Raw genomic sequence first — 23,000 nt, 5'->3', positions numbered from 1 at the left:
CGGGGTGCATAATAGTCCATTGTTAGCAATCCAGGCCTAGGATGGTGCCTGGTACACAGTAGGTACATAGTTAATATTTAGTGACTTAATGAAAATGTCGACTGAAAGAGAAATACACAACGTAAGAGTTGTGAGTTGAGTTTTATTCAGGGTCTTACTGAGGACTCTAGCCTGGGAATCAGCCTCTTGGTAGCTCTGGGGGGACTGCTCTAAAGAGCTAGGGGGAGAATCCAGTGTAAAGATGATTTTGTCTGGGGAATATGTGTAATCAAGCATACATCTCAGTGAAAGGTTACTGCTAGTCACAAGGAACAGATATCTCAGTTAATCATTTTAGTGCTTTTCTATGTATGTAAAGATGTAAGAATCTGGGTTCACAAAAATTTTTCTTGAGCTATATCTAACTATCTAAGGGACCTGTTTTTCCAAAGCACAGAGTGGTTCATCCTGTTTTTCGTCCTGAATTCCTTTCAGGGTGTACTGTCATCAGTGGCAGCAGTAGCTAACAACTTAATCTTTGCAGAACCTGACAGCAAGCAACATTCTTTGTTTTACAAAGAAATGGATAGATAGGTTCATATTTCTTGCTGAACTCATGTAATAGGTCTCCCAACCTAATAAGGTTGGGAGCCATCAGAAGAAAGGCCAAGAATCAGTTAAGAGGAGAGGGTTCTGCTGCTGTCTTGGCATGACCTTTAAAGCCATGTGTGCCTTAAGGGGTGTGGGGGTAGGGGTCCTGTTTAGGCTACTGCTGTGCCTCCCCCAGCAGGTAAAAGCTGAAAAGCCTCTGCAGGCTTCCATGATTTTTAATAAATCCTCCCCCTGCGATAATGAAGCACTGAAAATACTGTATTTGATACAATAATCAATTAAGAGAAAATCTGCTCCTTTAACTCTTTAAGTCCAATATCTTTTGAAAAAGGTTTGTGGCGAGGGAAGAATTAGGCCTCTGTTTCTATGGCACTGCTGTTAGTAAATATGTTAAAACGTATTAAATGATTGCAGAAGGTTGACAAGTATATAATCTAGGTGGTGGGTAAATGGGTCATCACTATAATTCTTTAAACTTTTCTGTATATTTGAAAATGGTTCTAATAAAATGTTGGAGGTAAAGCTGCCCGCTGTCAAAAGACCTACAGGCAGCTTCATAAACCACGTCCTGGCAGCAAAAGAAGCATTGGTCTTTAGCTGGTCCTGACATCACATGCTCGCAGCAACCATGTATCAGTAGATCTAAACTAATAATAATCTAAACCATGTGCCACGCGCTCTTTCAGAGAACTTCATACAGATGAAACGAAGGCACAGAGATGTTAAATTATTTTCTCAAGGCCAAAATGCTAAATGGCAGTTAAGAGGGAAAAAACGAAAATGTTTGGCATCAGCTTTTTGCTCTTAATCATCATTCCATACTGCCTCTCACTCTCATAAGGATCAAATATTCCTAGTTGTCTATTTCACCTATTTTTGAATATTTAAGTAACTGTTTATGGCATTTCTCTGGGTAAAACATATCTACTTTAATTTTATATTGTCTAATATATATCTTTTCTAGATTCCAGATCAAATACAATTCTTAAAATGTATATATATATTTTGTTGTTGTTGTTGTTTGTTTTTTGTTTTTTTGCGGTACACGGGCCTCTCACTGTTGTGGCCTCTCCCATTGCGGAGCACAGGCTCCGGACGCGCAGGCTCAGCGGCCATGGCTCACGGGCCCAGCCGCTCCGCGGCATGTGGGATCTTCCCGGACCGGGGCACGAACCTATGTCCCCTGCATCGGCAGGTGGACTCTCAACCACTGCGACACCAGAGAAGCCCAAAATGTATATTTTTAATAAATGAAAATAATGTATAAAGTATGTTATTCTTTTTTTAAATTTTTATTTATTTTATTTATTTTTGACTGCATTGGGTCTTTGTTGCTGGGCACAGGCTTTCTCTAGCTGCGGCGAGTGGGGGCTACTCTTCATTGTGCTGCACGGGCTTCTCATTGTGCTGGCTTCTCTTGTTGTGCAGCACAGGCTCTAGGTACACCTGCTTCAGTAGTTGTGGCACGCGGGCTCAGTAGTTGTGGCTTGTGGGCTGTAGAGCACAGACTCAGTAGTTATGGTGCATGGGCTTAGTTGCTCCGCGGCATGTGGGATCTTCCCGGACCAGGGCTCGAACGCGTGTCCCCTGCATTGGCAGGCGGATTCTTAACCACTGAGCCACCAGGGAAGCCCTAAAGTATGTTATTCTTAGGAAAAGAACAATGTGAATTTCTAGACCAATATCATCACTCAACATCTTTTGGGGGAACTGAGAAGTTCAGAATGACAAGCTAAGGCTAATACCTCTTCCTCATAAATTTTGAAAAGCCTAATAAACCAAATAACCAGAACACTCTTTCTTTTCACCTTTTCCCCTCTCAGGACCATCGAGCATTCATGAATAGTAAAGTATGCCTAATCCCAGCTGTACCATTCTAACTAATGCTGTCACTGAAGTAGGTTATGATTGGGTAGATATTGAACTCTAGAACCAAGAAAGCACTGTTTAGAATCAAGGTCACACAGATGAATCGGGCTTAAAAGATACCATCTGCCCTTTCCTCGCTTTGTAGTAATAAGTTAGGGTCTACAGCTGAACCCACTCAGAAATCTGAGAATTTCTCCATTTTGAACAGCTTTGTTAAAAGAGGGGTCTGTCCTGTAAAATTCATTCCAATGTTTTACAAGACCTCTTGTATTCCCATACCTCTAATGAAAAAATTTCTTGGGTCATGCCAATTTCCCCCCCTTTTTTTTTTTGGCTGTGCCATGTGGCACGTGGGATCTTAGTTCCCCAGCCAGGGGTGGAACCCACGCCCCCTGCATTGGAAGAGCGGAGTCTTAACCACTGGACCGCCAGGGAAGTCCCTCCCCTCTTATTCTTTTTGCACTGAGCTCTGAGCGACTAGTTGAGATTTTCTTATTAAAATTCTTCATTGCTTAAAGGCTGTTATTTAAAAACTGAACTATCAGCTCCCGATGACAAGGACCATGGCTTATATATGACTTACACTTTCTGTGCCCCTGACAAAGTCTTCAGGTACAACTGGTCTTCAATTTATTTACTCACTCTTGAACCTTCCCTTAATGCTCTTAATTTCTAATGATATAACCATCCTTGAAATATTCCTCAATCTTCTTCTTTAACTATGGAAACTAGAACTAAATTTAATACTTTCCTAAAAGTTTAACCAGGGCAGCTTATAAAGGAAAAGAAAACCTACCATTTTTACATCTCCTAGCTTGTCTTTTAAAAATTATCAAACTTGGGCTTCCCTTGGTGGCGCAGTGGTTGAGAGTCCGCCTGCTGATGCAGGGGACGCGGGTTCGTGCCCCGGTCCGGGAAGATCCCACATGCCGCGGAGCGTCTGGGCCCGTGAGCCATGGCCGCTGAGCCTGCGCGTCCGGAGCCTGTGCTCTGAGGCGGGAGAGGCCACAATGGTGAGAGGCCTGCGTACTGCAAAAAAAAAAAATTATCAAACTCTTTTCCTGATCCGGTTAAGATTTACTGCAGATGGTCATTATTTTGTCACACATTAGGGTAAACTGAGGTCAAAAAATGATTACCTGTTTGTTTTCTTCATTCAACTGCACATTAAAAAGAAGAAAAAAAATTGTTTGATTTAAAAGACCAATTACCTCAAGAGCACTCCTACCAAATTTGATTTGGCAATCTTTTGGCATGATTAGCATGAGTTCAGTAGGAGCTCTGTTTAATGAAAAAACATGGTGAAAAGTCCAAAAGGTGCTATGCAGGTCAGAAGGAAGATGTTCTCCCTGAGGCCCTTGGCCAACTGTTATTTCCGAAGCCTTGCTTGCCCATCAGCCAAGCTTTCAGACTGCTTCTCAGTTCCATTTCTTGCCACTAGGTGGCACCAGACTCAGTTAAGAGAAAAACTGCTTAACTAGTCTTTAGATGATTTTGCTGTGAACCTTTAATTAATACTTTGTAAAAATAATTCATTAATTTTAATCTAAACTACGGTGGAGTTTTGCCTTTTATTCTTTCTTGTGGTATGGGCTGTGGGGAAGAGCAGGTTAAGACGTGTAACTCATTCTTTCACCTCCTGCCCACTGTCTTCTGGTCAGCTGTTGTTTTAGCAGCACTTCTCTGTGCCTCAGCAGCCGCTGGCAGCTTCAGGGGGACTTCTGGACTTCGCATTGTCAGACCCTTCTGCAAGCTTGAATGGATCTTTTATTATATCCTGTCAAAAGACAAACCAAAATGAAAGGACAAGTTAAAGGTGTTTCAACAGACCCAAACACGAACATTTCAGTTCGACTTAGGCTGATTTACCTAGAAGGAGGATAAAATTTTACAATTCTGTGAGGTCCTGGGAGTAGCATCAGTCACTAACTTATAAAGGTAGCTGTCTTTTCCTGAAGTTTCTAATCAAGTTATCACTACTTTCAAGGTAAACTTCATTTACAGCTTTGGAAAGGTGTTCCCTTTGGGGCCAAGAGAGTTGATTCTGCTTTGTTTCGTTTTGTGGGATTCCCATTTGTTTGTGCCTTTTACCTTTTTGGAACTGAGCTACTGAAATGCTGAAACTTCTTCCCTTCTCTTACTTTAATTTCTAGAAATGTGTGCAAGAGAAGGAGGTAAGACCCAGATACCAGGACCCTCATTAGCAGTTGCTGATGTTCAGATGTTGAGATTGCCAACCACAACCAGCAAGATTTCAGGGCAGAGTAAGTGGAATTTTCAAAAGATAAGACGGCACTCTTTATTTTTCCTCCTTTCATCTTCAAATGAGATACCTCCACCAGCAGTGCCAAGGGGGTCAGAGAAAAACCAGGCAAAAAGGTTGGAAGTCAAGAATATGAACAAGCCACCTTAAATAATGAAGGTGAACTCATTAAACATGAATTTACACTCATTATTTATTGGCGGTCACTGCAAATAGAAGGGTGTACAAGTGATATCAATATCACTTCCAAATGCATGCTTTCAGCCCCAGAAGCTCTCAAGGCTTGAAAGAAATAAAAGGTGGGACACCTTGACAAGCAGTCCTTTCCAGCACCAACATCTTGTGCTTCTATGAACAGTATAGATACGGAGAGGTAGTGCAGCATACTGGTTAAGAATGTCAGCTCTAGGGGCTTCCCTGATGGCGCAGTGGTTAAGACTCCGCCTGCCAACGCAGGGGACATGGGTTTGAGCCCTGGTCCAAGAAGATCCCACATACTGTGGAGCGACTAAGCCCACATGCCACAACTACTGAGCCAAAAATAAATAAATAAGAAGAATGTCAGCTCTAGAATCAGATGTGGGTTCAGATTCACTGCTTTCTAGCTGCGTGACCTTGGATTAGCAAATTAATCTCTCTGAGCCTGTTTCTTCATCTGTAAAATGAAGATAAGGGGTATTGTGAAGAGTAAATGACGTGGTGCCCTCAACATATTAACTGTTCGATAAAGGCTAGGTCCTCTATACTATTACTACTGTTGTCATGTGATTACTACCACGACTGTTAACTGGAACAAGACAGTACATAGCACACCTCCTATTTGCATCATTTCAGATGCTGCAGTGTTTTAATAACATAATTCTTTTAAATAGCAAAAATACATTTTCCTTCTCAGGATTAAAAAAGGAGGAGGAGGAGAAGAAGAAAAAAAGGGCTCTCAAAAACAGTCATTATCGAGTCAACCCTCAGTAACAAGCAGTACTTTCATTCCTCTATTGCAGTAACTGATAGTAAAACAGAAATACAAGCAATTCCCTACATGCCGCCTGCTTACGGTACTCAGGAATCTATCATTAAGGTCCTCCATAAAAAAGATAAGAATGTCCTCCCCCGAGAGCACAAGGTTATATTTCTAGGACACACACTTGTTTCATTCTTTAAATCTTCCTTCAGTGTCAATTATTCCCATTTCAGAAACGTGGAGCTGATGGCAAGACAATGGCACAACCACAGGCTGAAAGAAATAAGCTAGGACAGATGGGAGATTGTTCTGATAAACCAGTTCAAACATGTAGAATGTGGCATTCCAGCCTGAGGTCAAGAACCCTCCTGCACATGAGGTGCTGCTAGCTAGGAGAGCTATGCTAGTAGAAAATCATCTCCTGCAGAAGCAAACTCATTTAACTACAGTTTCCCAGCCAGAGTGCAGTGGAAGTGCTTTGGCTGGGGAAAAGACTCCCTTTACTTGTAACTAATTTTCTGACATCTTTTAGAGCCAGGATTCAGGAAACCAGGTACAGGAGAATTAGAATGATGAAAATATTTCAAGATAAACATTGATTCTGACCAGCAAGATTTTGTTATCAGTGAAATACCAAGAATTTCAAAAGACCAATAACACATTCATGAAATGTAATGGACTGAAAAGTCAGAATTCAAGTTTTTTCTACTTTCCCCCCAAAAGTTACCTCCTTAGAAACACAGAAGAGTTGACAATAGCAGAGTGCTCAAGAACTGAATAAAGCAAAGAAAGAAAATCACTCTTTACCTCTAGAGGTGGCTTCTACACTTAGCTTGGACTTGATTCATGCTGGTAATAGTGGCCAAACAAGAACATACCAGGTTTTTTGGGCCCCAGGATTCTTGTCTCCAACTGAACTTCCTCAACCACAAATTTACCATTTTGGAGAGTGATCTGGCTTGCAGGATCTCAGTTCCCCAACCAGGGACTGAACCTGGGCCACGGCAATGAAAGCCTGGAATCCTAACCACTAGGCCACTAGGGAATTCCCAATAAGCTTTACTCTTAAAGTGAGAGAGTGGCATGGACATATACACACTACCAAACGTAAAATAGATAGCTAGTGGGAAGCAGCCGCATAGCATAGGGAGATCAGCTCGGTGCTTTGTGACCACCTAGAGGGGTGGGATGGGGGGGTGGGAGGGAGGGAGACGCAAGAGGGAAGAGATATGGGGATATATGTATATGTATAACTGATTCACTTTGTTATAAAGCAGAAACTAACACACCATTGTAAAGCAATTATACTCCAATAAAGATGTTTAAAAGAAAAAAAAGACTACTTGGGAATTCCCTGGAGGTCCACTGGTTAGGACTCAGCACTTTCACTGCCAGGGCCCCGGCTTCAGTCCCTGGTTGGGGAACTTAGGATCCCACAAGCCGCCCAGTGTGGCCAAAAAAAAAAAAAAAAGACTGCTTGTGAGGTAACAAAAGGGGAGGGAGGAAAAGGCACAAGAGTTACTTGTGTATCAATGTGTGCCCCATGTATCCAAAATTTCTATGAAATATAAACAACAGAAAGTAAAATTCATGGAGAAAAGATTACAGAAATTCTGAGCTCAGGAGAAAGGGTTTATGAGAGAATGATAAAAGAATCCTGCAAAGATGGTCAGAACTCAAATACGTAGAACACGGTTCCAAGGGACCAAGAATATTAACAAATACAAGTCCATAACCATAACCACCTCTATTTCTTAAGTATGTATTATTTGCCAGGCATTGGCCAACATTTACATGTATCATTCCATTTGATTCTCACAACCTGAGGAAAAAAGGGATTATTACCTCCCCATTACACATGAGGAAACTGAGGGTTTAGGGAGGTTAGGTAAGGTATCCGAGATCACACATAATTGGCAGAGCCAAGATCTGAACCTAGTCTATCTGACTCCAAGACCTGTGTACTTAAACCCCATGCTGTGCCACCACCCTGCCCCAGCAAGATCAGTAGCTTATTTCCCTGGGCTTCCAACATCCAGTGCCTTGAGGTGCATCACTGTAATGACTTTGGTGAATGTTAGAAGTTCTATCAGAGGAGCTTTCCTGGTGGTGCAGTGGTTAAGAATCCACTTGCCAATGCAGAGGACACGGATTCAAGCCCTGGTCCAGGAAGATCCCACATGCCACGGAGCAACTAAGCCCGTGTGCCACAACTACTGAGCCTGAGTTCTAGAGCCTGCGAGCCACAACTACTGAAGCCCACGTGCCTAGAGCCCACACTCCGCAACAAGAGAAGCCACCGCAATGAGAAGCCCACGCACCGCAATGAAGAGTAGCCCCCACTCACTGCAACTAGAGAAAGCATGGGTGCAGCAACGAAGACCCAACAGAACCAAAAATAAATAAATAAAATAAATTTTTTTAAAAAGGAAGTTCTATCAGACAAAAGAGACTTGAAATCCATCACTAAGCCTGTTCTAAATAATAAAATACTATAAAATAATGAATGGATTAATAAAATAATTATGATAGCATGAATGGGGAAAAGGTAAAAATAAATAAGAGGAAGAGAGATGCTAATATCTGTTAAAACTACCTATCTGCCCTCCTCACAGGGAAGTTGTGAGAGATGACCTGAGATAAATTGTGATAAAATGCTTTAAAAAATGCTACACCAGGGCTTCCCTGGTGGCGCAGTGGTTGAGAGTCCGCCTGCCAATGCAGGGGACATGGGTTTGTGCCCCGGTCCGGGAAGATCCCACATGCCGCAGAGTGGCTAGGCCCGTGAGCCATGGCCGCTGAGCCTGCGCGTCCGGAGCCTGTGCTCCGCAACAGGAGAGGCCACAATAGTGAGAGGCCCGCGTACCGCAAAAAAAAAAAAAAAAAATTGCTACACCAGTATTTCAGTTACTAGAATAATTCTAAATATGAATCTAAGACATTTTAGAAAATATTCATTTTCGAATATGCTGGAATACTGGCTCAAATATACATTTAAGAAATTAGATATGATAGAAATTAGCATTCCAAAACAGCAGAGCAATGAATTAATAAACAGGAAAATTTGACTAGCTAATATTCAGAAAAATAGCGACACTCTACCTGAATATTTATGTTAAAATAAATTCTAAGGACTTCCCTGGTGGTCCAGTGGTAAAGAATCCACCTTCCACCTTCCAATACAGGTTCCATCCCTGGTCAGGGAACTAAGATTCCACATGCCGTGGGGCAACTAAGCCCGCATACCTCAACTAGAGAGCCTGTGTGCTGCAAACTACAGAGCCCACGTGCTCTGGAGCCTGTGCGCCACAACAAGAGAGAGAAAACCCACACGTCACAACTAGAGAGAAAAAACCCAAACGCCACAACTACAGAGGAGCCAGCACGCCATAACGAAGAGCCCAGGTGCCGCAAGGAATATCCCGCATGCAACAACTAAGACCTGAGACAGCCAAAAATAAAAAGTAAATGAATAAATTAATTTAAAAAGAGGAATTTAGCATTAAAAAAATAAATTCCAGATGGAGTAAAAATTTAAATGTGAAAAACAAACCATGGAAGTACTAGAAGAATCTTCATGACCTTGGATTAAGTAATAGATTCTTAGCGATGATACCCAAAGCACGAGCAAAGAAAAACTAACTGGACTTCATCAAAATAAAACCTTTTATGTATCAAAAGACACTATCAAGAGAATAAAAAGATAACACACAGAATGGGAGATGTTTTTGCAAATCATGTACGTGATAAGGGTCTAGTATCCAGAATATATAAAGAACGCTTACAACTCTGCAACAAAAAGACAAACTACCCAATTTAAAAACAGGCAAAGGACAAGACAGTTCTCTAGAGGAAATATACAAATGCTCAAGAAATTATACAGTTAACAAGCACATGAGAAGATGCTTAACATCATTAGTCATTAGGGAAATGCAAATCAAAACCACAGTGAGGTACCACTTCACACTAAGATGGCTACAATCAAAACAGAACAGAAAATAACAAGTGTTGGCAAGGATGTAGAGAAACTGGAACCCTTGTACACTGCTGGTAGGAATGTAAAATGGTGCAGCCACTGTAGAACACAGTTTGGTGGCTTTCCAAAAACTTAAATGGAGAATTGCCATATGACCCAACAATTCCACTCCTAGATATAGACCCAAAAGAATTGAAAATAACTACTCAAACAAGTACATGAAGCACATACACAGGCATGTTCACAGCAACACTACTCACAATAGCCAAAAAGTGGAAACAACCTAAATGTCTATCAACTGATGAATGGATAAAAAAAAAAAAAAAGAGGTCTAGCCTCATTTTTAGTCCCTAATACAAGGGACTACTGTTCAGCCATAAAAAGGAATGAAATACTGCTATATGGATAAACCTTTAAAATATTATATTAAGTAAAAGAAGCCAGACAAAAAAGGCCACGTAGTGTATGATTCCACTTACATGAAATGTCCAGAATAAGCAAATCCAGAGACAGAAAGCAGATTAGTTATTGCCAGGGGTGGGAGAGGGGGAGATTGGGGAATTACGGCTTAATGGGCATGGGATTTCTTTTGCAGGTGATGAAAGTTTTCTGGCACTAGATAGTGGTAATAGTTGCACAACCTTATAAATATACTAAAAGCTGCTAAATTGTACATGTTAAAATGGTTAAAATAATGAATTTTATGTTACATGAATTTTATTTCATTTTTAAAAAGTACTAAAAGAAAATATAAGTAAATTTATAATGTTCACATAGAGCATTGTGAACTTCCTATAATAATTCCTTTAACCATTTTCTATTAGAGTGATATTCATTTTTGATTGCTCTATAGGAGACTATTATATTTGCAAATATTTTCTCTCATTTATCTTTTTATTTGCTTTTTTTTTCCTGAATAGATGTTTTCAATTTTTATGTAGTCGTTTCCTTTATGGTTTCTTTCTCCTTTCTTTTCTTTTAATTTATTAAAAGAAAAAAAAGTGAGCGGGGGCTACTCTTCGTTGTGGTGCTCGGGCTTCTCATTGCGGTGGCTTCTCTTGCTGTGGAGCATGGGCTTTAGGCACACGGGCTTCAGTAGTTGTGGCTCGCGGGCTCTAGAGCACAGGCTCAGTAGTTGTGGCACACAGGCTTAGCTGCTCGGCGGCATGTGGGATCTCCCCGGACCAGGGCTCGAACCCGTGTCCCCTGCATTGGCAGGCGGATTCTTAACCACTGTGCCACCAGGGAAGTCCAGGAAAATGAAGTTATGAAGGTAAATCATTTTATAGGTACAAAAATGCTAGAAATAAGTTATGATGGCCAACTAAAAGAACAATGCTCTGTTTTTTGCTTTAGCAGTCTGTGGTGACCATAACGATTTTTTAAATGGTTCTCTGTTTGAGGTTAGGGAATTGAAAGCTGAGCAAACCTTTGCTTCAAGAGCAGTATAGCCTCCACATGTCGTCAACTTCTCTCCAATTGGCCTGATCAGAAAATCTTGGGCAAATCGTGAATTCTTCAGGATAGCTGCTGTTTCTTCGTCCACTTCAACAGTTTCATCTTTCTGAAGGGTAGCATGAAAAACACATTCTTAGAGATGCCTCTTTTGTCTCAATAGAAGAAAAACACCCTGAAGTTCTACTAATGAGCAATATCTCAAAATAAGGAGACCACACCTTTTGACATAAGTATTTTCTCATGTTCAGACCCTGCTGCTAGCTTCATGCTTATTTTCACATGGAACTGACCAGTGTCGTTATCAGTTTTCCTTTGGTGACAGTGCAAAAAAAAGGGCACTCGTGGCTCCAGTGTCTAGTCTCTGCTCAGAGGCAAATGTAGAAAACCACTGCTCTCTGAGTTTCACCTTATTCATTGCTAAAATGAGGGCTTTGGACTAGTGGCTTTTAAAGTGTATTTCCTTGCGTTCCAGGGTGCCTGGGAGGGGTGTAAAGGGTCTACGCCTTGGGAACCAGGAGCGAACACAGGAGATTCTGAGCTGTCCAATCCCTGCTCCTATCAGATAAACTCTGCTTGTATCCCTTCAGATACTGGGGTTATATAAAGCAATGACGGACACATAGTAAGTATCGGTCTTTTAACTAAAATTTTGCTGAAAGAAATAATTCTGGGGGGGTTGGAGAGTGGGCGAAATGGCTAAAGTGGATCAAAAGATACAAACTCTCAGTTATAAAATAAATAACTCATGAGGATATAATGTACAGCATAGTGACTTTAGTTAATAATAGTGTATTATATATTTGAAAGTTGCTGAGAAAGTGAACCTTAAAAGTTCTCATCACAAGAAAAAACAATTTGTAAATATGTGTGGTAATGGACATTAACTAGACTTACTGTGGTGATCATTTTACAATACATACAAGTATTAAATCATTATGTTGTATACCTGAAACTAATATAATGTTATATGTCAATTATATCTCAATAAAAAATAATTCTGCTATTAGAAATGTTTTGAAAGCCAGTAGACCAGAGTAATGATTTCAAAGGCCCTTCCCACTCTGATCCTGTGAACCTAATGAAGCAGGCAAGTGGCAGTGTATCAGTGAAAAAGCATTAATGGCTCTGCTGCACCAGGGCGTATTTTAGAAATTTGAAAATGCTATCTAGACAAAAAAATCAGATGAAGGAAACAGTAAAGTTCTTCCACCTTTGGAGCAAATAATGACTGTATCTTCTATTTACTGAGTTCCCAGTACCAATGTTTTGCTATATTATTGCTAATCTTTACAGCAATTCTGCCCTGTAGGTATTATTATCCCTACTTTTACAGTGGAGCAAATTGTATCTCAAACAATTTTGGTGGCACATTCAAGTTTACCTGAGTAATAAATAAATAACAGAGCCAGAATTTGAAACCAGGTATCTAATTCCAAAGGCTGTACGTCTCTGTTTTGAGAAAACAAAACCTACTCTAAAAAGAGTAGTAGAAATGTCAATGTCATCATTAAACACTAACAATCCTTAATTCCACAATACAATTAAACAACCGAAATACTGTTATGCAGTCCTCTCCTATTTTTCCATCCTTTCTCTATAATTCCATTAATCTGATGTCTGAATGACGTTTCTCATAGAAAAGTTTTTTAGAAGTCACAATGGTATTTGGTTATGTAGGAGAATATTTTATTCTTAGGAGATGCATGCTGAACTCTTTAAACGTAAAACGTCATGATATCTGCAACTTACTTTTCAATGGTTCAGCAAATATGTATATACGTATATGTATATGTGTGTGTATATATATAGACAAACGCACGTACACCAAGACCAGAAAAGTGAGAAGCAATGGAAGGTTAAGAAAAGGCTCCTGGAGCAAAGGGAAGAATAGGAAGAATGCTGGAAGTCACGGAAATCTTTATTTACCTTAAATGTGAAATTTGCATCAAATATTAGTTCTTTTTCGTGTCTTGTGATTCCTCCATTGTAAATAACCTGGCATCTTTTGGTTGGTCCTGTCTTAGGGAGTTTGAAAAGGCGAAATGTAGCAGAAACAAAACGGCAGTCACCTAAAAACAGAATATACTCATGGTTCATCTCCAGCACTCCAACGGCTATTGGTTTGCTCAGCAGATGAAGGCTTAATATTATAAAGACGATTTCTTCTTTGCATGCCATCAATTATCTTTATGGGCCCATCACTCTATTTACTGTATAACTTCAAAGTGCTTTATTAAATGCCAAACTTTGGGAGGTTGCCATTAAACAGGAGACAAGATGGAGATTTCCAGATGACAAAAGTCTCCTTCAGTGAGACTCACTCAGGAGACACTTGATAATCACCAAATTTGAACCATTCAGGGTGCAGTTATAACAGTCCCTACTGCTGTTTCTTACAGATCATGTTTTCTAGTTCCTTGTTTTGAACTGTAATTAAATTGGCAGTGACCAAACGTGGAGGGCAGAACCCAATTTTTTGGGCAAGGATAGCAAGGTCCTTCCAGTACAAAGCACCACCCAGGCACTCACCTAAAAACAAGAAAAATCACAGATCAACCAATACAACTAGGTATTAAGGGAATTATTCTTCTGTATAATTGATTAGGCTATGGTATTACTTAAAGCATAGGTTCTAGAAAAATAGAAGAAGGACCTGAGGGTCCCCCAAGGTATAGAAAGTCATGGTTGAAACCAGATATGCTAGCTAATGGTCTCTGGGAACCATTGTTCAGGACAGTCACTAATATATTGGTTCTATCAATCATAATATTCATGTATGTATTAGGTCACATTCTGAAAAGCACTCTATGTAAAAAAACATACAAGAAAAATTCCAAAACTGCCTCTTAGTTCCAGATTAATCTCATAATGATCTGCTACTAGAACAGTAATTACTATTAATGTTCATAAGGCATTTTACAGTTTTTAAATTTATTACATCAACAAATTAGAAATAACCTAAATCATCACCAATAGAGAAATGGTCAAATAAGTTATGGTACAGCTGTACAATACCGTTGCATAATACAAACATTTAAATTTTTTTTAAGTTTTAGGTTTAGGAAATACGCTAAATAAAATTAGAATACTAAATTCGATACGCAGCATACTCCCAATATTATTATACACACCCACAGGAAAACAAAACCCTAAAAGTGTGTATACTAAGCTATTAAAAGAGGTTATTACTGGGTTATGTGCTTAGTAGTAACTTTTTTTTTGTATTTTCCAACTTTTTTTTTTTTTTTGGCTGCACCACACGGCTTTCGGGATCTTAGTTCCCCGACCAGAAATTGAACCCGGGCCCCCTGCGGAGTCCTAACCACTGGACCACCAGGGAATTCCCTATTTTCCAGCTTTTTAACAATATCCATTTCTTCTTGTATAATAAGAAAAAAGTTAACATAATTTATTTTAAAAGTTAAGAACTTTTGATTTCATAACCAGACTGACCAAACACATGCATTTATCTCCTCAACGTCCAGAGACTCCATGAAAATGACAGTAAAGGAATCGACAACACAATAATGATGAGAACATGGGAAATTAAGGAGGCAGCATCAACTCTGGAGCAGTTGCCGTCATTTCCACACTAGAGCTTTTAAGAATTTTTCACATTCATTATCCCATTTAATCTTCATAACAGCCCTCTAAGGCAGACTGAATTATTACCTATAGTTTACAGTACAGAACACACGACTCAAAGAGATTAATTAAATTGTCCAAGGTCATACCAGATTTGAGTGTCAGAGGAGGAACAGAACCTAAGCCTCCTGAACTAATCCCATGTTCCCACATCACAAAGCCTCATCCTGGATATTAGCAGGATGGAACTCTGTACTTGGACAAGTATCTGCCTCAAAACAAAATAAAACACAAAAACCTACCCCTTAAAACTTTGTGTGTCCTGACTTCTTCTGGCAATTCAAGGCTAGCATAGACGTCACTGAAATATAGCTCCCCACCGTGCTGAAACAGCAGAATTAATCCAAACAAGGTTAAAGATTACATTAGTCCCAGATAGCAAAGGAATGAGGGGCTAAAATCAAGTTTTAAAAAAACAACCGAAGTTCTTGAGCTGACCCTTTTTGGACAAATAACTACTAGCTGCCTCCCTAGTTATAATCATAGCCAACTGCCAAGATTTGTTTTCAGTGCCTCACTCAACAGGTAATAAAATAACTTTCCAAGCTTAACCAATCTGAAGCAAAAGCAACCCCAGGTTGTTACAGAACTAACAGAAGTAAACGGTATTCATAAACTCTTCTCCCTTAAAAATTATATAACTTTTGTAATGTTATTTATTTTTATAATAACACATTATCTTTTTAAAACATTGTCCTTAAAATCTGAGGCATATGAGTGATCAGGAATTTTAAGATTTTATTCAACTAATTTCAAGAGCATGGACATCTAGATTCTATAGTAATGTCTCTACCTTCTACACATACACCCTGGTGAAAACAGTGAGCTGGTCTATACAATGGCCTACTCACTAAGACATTGTTAAATCACTTCTACATTGATATTCTTATTTGATCTCTAAAACAGCCCTATAAAACCAAGAATCTCATAATCTTCTATCTTCTGTCATGAAGAGATACATCTCATGATACATATAGAGGGTGTGGAGCTCCTGCAAGTTTTCCTTTAAGAGACTAGTTAATGGAAAAGATCCATCTTCCTTAACTTCCCAAAGATCTGGAGCCCTGATGGATACAAAATAAGGATCCCTGAGAAACACTGTCCATGCTAGGAACGTATATTCAAAATAACCTTAGTAGTCAGTCCAAAGGTCCCCGCAGCTCTGCAGATGCTATTCTAGGATTATGTACAGCAGCAAGCAGGAGGAAAAACAGCCAAGAAAGCAAATTTTAACATATTCAATCACAATCGTGACTCTCAGATTTATCACCTTTTGCAACCTAGAGGAAAACAAATTCATATCTAGGGTATTCCTGTCACTCCCACATTTTGCCACTCTTTCTAATTTAATGGAGAAATTGAGAGTTTGAGCTCTCAGCTCAAGGGGACAAGAACAGGACATATCCCATGTGCTCTCACTGATGTTCAAAGACCACTGGTCTCCCTCTTCCCCTCACCTTTAACACTCGATATACCTCCTGCAGCACTTGCTGTTTATCAGGTACAAGGTTAATGACACAATTGGATCTAAAAAAGAAGAGACAGAATGTCAAGCACATCTGCAGACTACTTAGACACCTTCAAATCCTTTGGAGATTACCTAAAGGTGGTTCCCACCATTTTCTCAAAGCTACACTATTCTTCCCACCTCCCTCCTCTCTTCCCCACACTCAACTTTGTCCCAAGATAAGGGAGATGGACAGAGTGTTTGAAATCTCAATAAACTGTTAGCAAGTCTGAGTGTGTAGAAAAAATTTTGAGGCATGCTTCTTATTTGTTTCTGCCCTGATGTTGACTGTGCAACACAATGACCTGGGACCAGATGCCTACTGCACAAGGCATTTCTTATGCCACATGTAAATAGGTTAAGTTCCTCAAAGACAGCTTTATTAAGGCATGATTTGACAACTCAGAGGAAAAACAGCAACACAGAATCCTATAATTTGCCATGAAAATAATACTGAAGATAACATATTGTATAAGCAGCCTCATTGGTCTTGCTGGTCTTTTGGGCTCATTCGTAAACCACGGTTAAGTTTAAAATACATTCTCGGGACTTCCCTGGTGGTGCAGTGGTTAAGAATCTGCCTGCCAATGCAGGGGACACAGGTTCGATTCCTGGTCTGGGAAGATCCCACATGCCATGGAGCAACTGTGTGCCACAACTACTGAGCCTGTGCTCTAGAGCCTATATGCCACAACTACTGAAGCCCGAGTCCCTAGAGCCCATGCTCTGCAACAAGCGAAGCCACCGCAGTGAGAAGCCAGCACACCACAATGAAGAGTAGCCTCTGCTCGACACAACTATAGAAGGCCCGTGCACAGCGACAAAGACCCAATGCACCCCCCCCAAAAAAATTAAAATACGTTCTCTCTCAGGCTAGTGTGTTCTGTGGCTGGTGGACCACAAGGGCCCCAGGCCATCTCCATCCCTTTATTAAGTTATGCTAAGTTTAGTTTAACCCCCCAAATAAGAATCCATTCAGCAAAAAGTGGTGACATTCATGTGTTCAATAGGAAATGGGCTATCTTCACAACAGTAAGGACATAGACCTACATAACAATATCATAACTCTCATTCTTGATTCCAGCCTCTCCTAACTTCTCTATGTAGCCATGAATAAAAGTCACATTGGGTGCCTGGAAGCCATATTTTTCCATGTGATATTCAATGTACTTGTTAGCCACTTCTACCTAAAGGAAGAAAAAAAAATAGATTTGATAATCAACATTTTTTAATGCACTAATTTTTTCCTAAAGTTTCCTATTACTAATGGAATGAACTGCCCCCAGTATGTTTTAGGTACGTAAACGAGGTTCATCTGCGCATGCAGGATATACTACAGAGTGGGACAACTCAATGGGGCATAAACCCCGTTTGATACATGGGTTTTATTTGAATAAACTCTTCACGCAATAAGAAAATCTTTCAGGATAGATGGCAGAAAGAAGGAAAAGATCAAACTCCATTCAGTCATCATGATATTCATAAATCAGATCAAACCTTTGACTCTGTTCTCCCAGAGAAGCCCCTAATTGTCAAAGTTCTCGGTTTCCAGGTCAGGAAGCAGTAATGGCACAAGCGAGCACTGCATTTAGCACCCTTCTTAAATTATCCTTGAAGAGTCACAAGGAAACAACTTTATCTCTAAAAGAATGCTTTTCAGAATTTTTTCCTCCTTATCCTTGAAATAATTGCCTCACCTGACCTTCTGTCATGTCTATTCCGGTAACATGTCCCTTCTCACCAACCAGCTGACTAAGTGCATAGCAGTCTCAGCCACTTCCACTCCCCAGGTCCAAAACCCAGCAGTTTTCCAGACACTCAGGGATGACCAGACCACAACCATAATATCTGGGAAATAGAAAATATATACACATTTTTTCCCTTTAGAGACGAGAAGATGTGGAACCATTAAATCTTATAAATCCTTCCTCCTTCCCTCCCTCCTTTCCTTCCTTCTTCCCTCCCTCCTTTCCTTCCTTCTTCCCTCCCTCCTTTCCTTCCTTCCATCATTCATTCAATTTCTTTTTAGATGTTTAGTCTCCCTCACTACACCGGAAGCTCCATGAAGGCTGGGACTCTATCTGCTTTGTTTACCATTGAATTGATGGGCACTGCACCAGGTACTAAGACAAATAAACCAACTAAAATATTTGTTAGGCATTAACTGAGCATCTTATGCAGGTCCAGGACTTGCTAGTTATTGAAGAAGAAAGGTAAGACAAGAATTCCGTCCCTTAAGTGTATTTAACGAGGGAGATAAAACGCAAACACAGAAAACATTTTCCATGATTTATTTACAAACTGAGTGGCACAGGAAGTAAGTGTTATAGTGGTTTGGGAAAGTGGTGCCCAAGGATTAAAGAAGGCTTCACAAAGTAGGTAGGACATCAGTGAAGCGTTGGATAGGTAGGATTTGGAAGGTAGAAAGCGGGGGGGGCTTCCCTAGTGGCACAGTGGTTAAGAATCTGCCTGCCAATGCAGGGGACATGGGTTCAAGCCCTGGTCTGGGAAGATCCCACATGCCGCAGACCAACTGAGCCCGTGTGCCACAACTACTGAGGCTCGCACACCTAGAGCCCGTGCTCCGCAACAAGAGAAGCCACCGCAGTGAGAAACCCTCGCACTGCAACGAAGAGTAGCCCCCGCTGGCCACAACTAGAGAAAGCCCTCGCGTAGGGATGAAGACCCAATGCAGTCAAAAATAAATAAATAAATTATTTTTTAAAAAAGGAAGAAAGAAAGCAGGGGGAAGGCATTCCAGATTGATAACTTCATGCCGGGCAGGCAGAAATCATCTTGGCAGTGTGATGGCAGGAGGAAGGGAAAGGTCTGGCTACAGTAGTATAGTGCATCAGAGGGAGCCAAGGTTGGTTAGGAAGGGAGGGCCAACGTGGACAGGCTTGAATGTCAGCTCCAAGGAGTGTGAATGTATCCTGTGAGTAAAGGGGCATATGTGTGGGTCACTGGAAGTTCTTCAACAGAGCGGTAAGATGATCGATCAGTGCTGTGCTTTACCAGTTTTATAATAGATAAGGCAAGCCCCACGGATTGGAGGAGACGGGTTAATTCCCTAGCGACCTGGCATCACTATATTTTGAGAAAGATGCTGTCTGGGGTCTTCGTGGAGGCAGCACAGGGCACTTTACCTCAAGGATACTTCCTCATTTACATTCTGCAGGGCTTCCCGGATGTTCTTAGGGACTGGCCTGGCTGCAGTGACACACGCATTGGTCTGGAGGTCTGCTGATTTCTTCAGCACCTGCCCGTAGTAGGTCTGACCCAGGGTCCAAGGGTGGGGTGAGGGGTGAGAAAAGAAGAGTTCGAGTTGGTGTCCTCAGGGTGGAGGCGCCCATACGCCCCACCAACCCCCCAACAGCGCCCCCAGGCCTGGCCAGCCTTTGCTCGCTACAAAGCTCTAAGCCCGGACTTGGCCCTGCCCCACCCCAGGGATCCTGGCGGGCCAGGCCGGGCTTCCAAAGGCCTAAAGCTCCCACTCAGCTGAGGCTCCACCGCAGCCATAGGCCCTACTGCGAGCACCTACCTGCACGTCCTTCCAGATCTCAGCGTCACGGGTGGTGGCCACTGCCAGGAGGGAGAAAAGGCAGCTTAAAGGCGAGGGCGCTGAGCCCGCATGGGGGAGGGGAGCCCCGGGACTGAGGGGTGGTCTAGGGGCGGGCGGCAGGCGGGAGCGCAGCGGGTGGTGATGGTGGGCGGTGGGGGTAGCAGGGTTAGGGGCAGAGAGCCTGCCCTGGGGGCGGGCGGGGAAGCGAGGGACCACACTCACTGTCTCCTCGGCCTCCAGACCTTGGAACTTGGGTCCCCAGCAGCCGGCTCTCGAGGCCCAGCGCTCCGTAGGCCCAGGGCTCCCGAGGCCCCGCGCTCCCGAGGCCCCGCCCCCGGGCAGGAACCCACCTGCGCAGTCCGACCACGAGTCCTCCCTCGCGCTACGGCCCTAGTGTGCCCAAAGTCAGCTTGGCTGTCTTTGGTCTTTCCAACCAGGAAGAGGCTCTTACTATTAAGGATCTTCCTTTATTGCTCCACTGTGCTTTTCATTTTATAATGCTCGTATGAACACCCACGTATATACTGATTTTTGCCCCCTTTGGGAATGAAATCACCTTTTCTCAGTCCACTTTTTAAAGTCAAGTGTATTGAGAGAGAATTTACATTCAGTAAAATTCACCTTTCTTTATAAAGTGTACAGTTCTGTGAATTCTAACAAGGTATATACATCACCGCAATCAAGGCTCTCACCCAAATGTTTCTTCCTGCCCCTTTGCATAGTAAATCTCTCCACCCCAGCTTCTAAACCACCATAGATCTGTTCTCCCTCCTTTCCCAGAATGTCATAGTGATGGAATCATATCAATGATTCCATACCAATCAATCTCAGTCTATTTTGAATTGTATTTAGGAAAGCAACTTTGCTAAGTTCATTTTTAACCTCTAGTATTTTTTTGGTCAATTCACTTGTTTTCTAAGTATTGTCATTTCATCTTGCAGAAAAAAAAAAATTAATTTAATTAATTTCTACACTCCTACACTGGTATACTTTATTTCCTTTTGTGGTTATAACAAGAATTTCTATTCATTAGGATAGTAAGGTGATATGGGGTTCCAACTGAAAGGATATCTGAATGGAAGATTTACTAAAGCATACTCATTTTTCAGTCTCATCTGACAATAATAATCTTCCCAGATGTCAATTAGTTGTTGTTAAATGTTAAGAGGAAGGTGTTATATTTTTAACAAATTAAACCCATGGAAATGATCCTTTTTGGAATATTTTATAGGTTAGAATATCTCTATTAAGTGTGTAAAAATACGTTTTTATAGATATCTGGTTTTTGGCAATTGTTTAATGGTGAAAACACTCCAAAATATTAGTTTTCAAAACACTCTCTCCATAAAATTAGTTCCTTTAGAAAAGTTGTCACTTTCTCACTCATTGTTAAAATGGTAACTTTATCTTGAAAGGACAGATTAGTGGGAGGTTAAGGAAAAGGCTCTATCATTTTCCACTTGTTCACTTGTGCTTGTTTTATTGTATTATCTTCAATTTGTGGTTATTCACAAGAATCATTTGATAAGCCTTAAATCCACTTAACCACACACAGATAAACTGCAATAAAACAAACCACCATCAACTTACATTTAGTTATTCCCAGTTTTCCCTCAGGTATCTAGTGTGCAGGGCTGATTTTGGACCAGACTGCTTGTGACCATCATTCATTCTGATTGGTCAGTGCTTCAGCCACAGAATTTTTTTTTTTTAATATCACCTCTGCTAAATGATAGGTATGCTATGTAGGCCAAGTCAGATATCTCATATCAAGCCAATTTTAAATATTAGCAAAAAGCTAATTTTCTCTTTTTAAGATAAAAAATAAATATACACAGATATTTTCTTCCCTTACCTCAAAGGATGGCCTTGTGCATACCTCCACACATCCCACCTTGGAAGCTACTGGTCCGACAATTCCAGGATGGTCCAGAAAGGCAGATTTTTGGTTCAGTACACAAAACCATCTTTCAAGTACAGCTTTCCAAAATGGCCACCACCACTAAGTAAAGGATTCTCCAAACATTAGAAGTATTCAAGCAGAAGCTAGATGACCAACTGGTTACTTACCAGAGATGAAGTAGCAGGGGTAAATGGATTGGATTCAATTACTTCCTTTTCTTTTTTATGATGCTAAATACTAGAAATGACAGGAAGCACCCTTGTTTCTATTTATAAGAAAAGTAACAGATAATAGCAAGCTAGACTAGTAGTCAGAAGACCTACCATCAAGTTCAGTGACCTTGGGTAAGTCATTTAATCTCCCTGGCTATGTTTTTCATCTATAAAACATGAGGCTAGAATTTAATCACTTGTGAGGCCCCATACAGCTCTAATATTCTGGGGTTCTATTATTCTTTCTTCTAAAACATACTTTTAGAGAGTTTTTTTTTAAGTTTAATTAGAAATAGACATTGAACTTTTTCAGATGCCTTTTTGGTGTATATTACAGTGATGTACGATTTTATTGTTTTTTATTAATGTAATGTGTTCTGCAGCTGTTATATGAACTTTGTAACTCTAGAATTATGTTAGCAGTTCTTCCAAATATTTCTCTATTCAATTTTCTGAGATTTTATTAGGATTTTTGCATCTATGTTCATAAATAAGAATCTCCTAAATGTCTTTATATTATATTGCTTTTTACTTTTTTTAATGAAAATTACATTTACTTCAGCAAAGGAACTGGGTATCTTGCTATCATTTTCTATACTTTGGGAGTATATGGAAATGATTTGTTATTTGATACTTTGGAAAAGTCTCAGGACAGCCATCACAAGCAGATGACATTTTAATTGGTTATTTCTGACAATTTATGGATTATTTCTCATAACCAGTCTGGACATATTCTCTTTTAAATGTCAGTTTTATCATATTATATCATTATAAGGAGCCAGATATTTTGATACTAGTAATTAAATTTTTAGCATCAAGCTGACAGATCTCTCTTTTCAAATCTAATTGATTTATTTTATATATCTCCTATTCAATTATAAATGTACTAATTTGTACTTTTACGATTGAGCTGACATTTTACCAATTTAATCTGTAAGAACCAATTAATGGTTTCATATATTTTTCTAATTTTTGTCATTCATGCTTGGTTTTCTTATTCCACTTTGATTTCTTTTGTTCTCTTTCTAAATTCTAACCACAAACTCCTTAAAA

At 40.4% G+C, this 23,000-nt stretch overlaps 1 protein-coding gene across 1 annotated transcript; it reads right to left on the bottom strand.

Annotated features, from left to right (window-relative positions):
* Positions 1–3,942: 3,942 nt before the first annotated feature.
* AS3MT (arsenite methyltransferase) lies at positions 3,943–21,721 on the bottom strand (the record flags this gene model as incomplete). The annotated part of the gene is given in 13 exon segments (XM_082672963.1): positions 3,943–4,237; positions 11,090–11,224; positions 13,045–13,187; positions 13,516–13,647; positions 15,006–15,087; positions 16,221–16,290; positions 17,321–17,457; positions 17,968–18,039; positions 18,043–18,118; positions 19,417–19,544; positions 19,812–19,852; positions 20,075–20,182; positions 21,712–21,721. Coding segments are annotated over 13 exon segments (1,221 nt in total). The 3' UTR covers positions 3,943–4,150.
* Between the last annotated feature and the right edge of the window lie 1,279 nt (positions 21,722–23,000).

Source organism: Grampus griseus (genome assembly GCF_964374135.1).
Source record: "Grampus griseus genome assembly, chromosome: 16".
Taxonomy (NCBI): Eukaryota; Metazoa; Chordata; class Mammalia; order Artiodactyla; family Delphinidae; genus Grampus; species Grampus griseus.
This window is presented reverse-complemented; position numbering and strand designations above follow the sequence as displayed.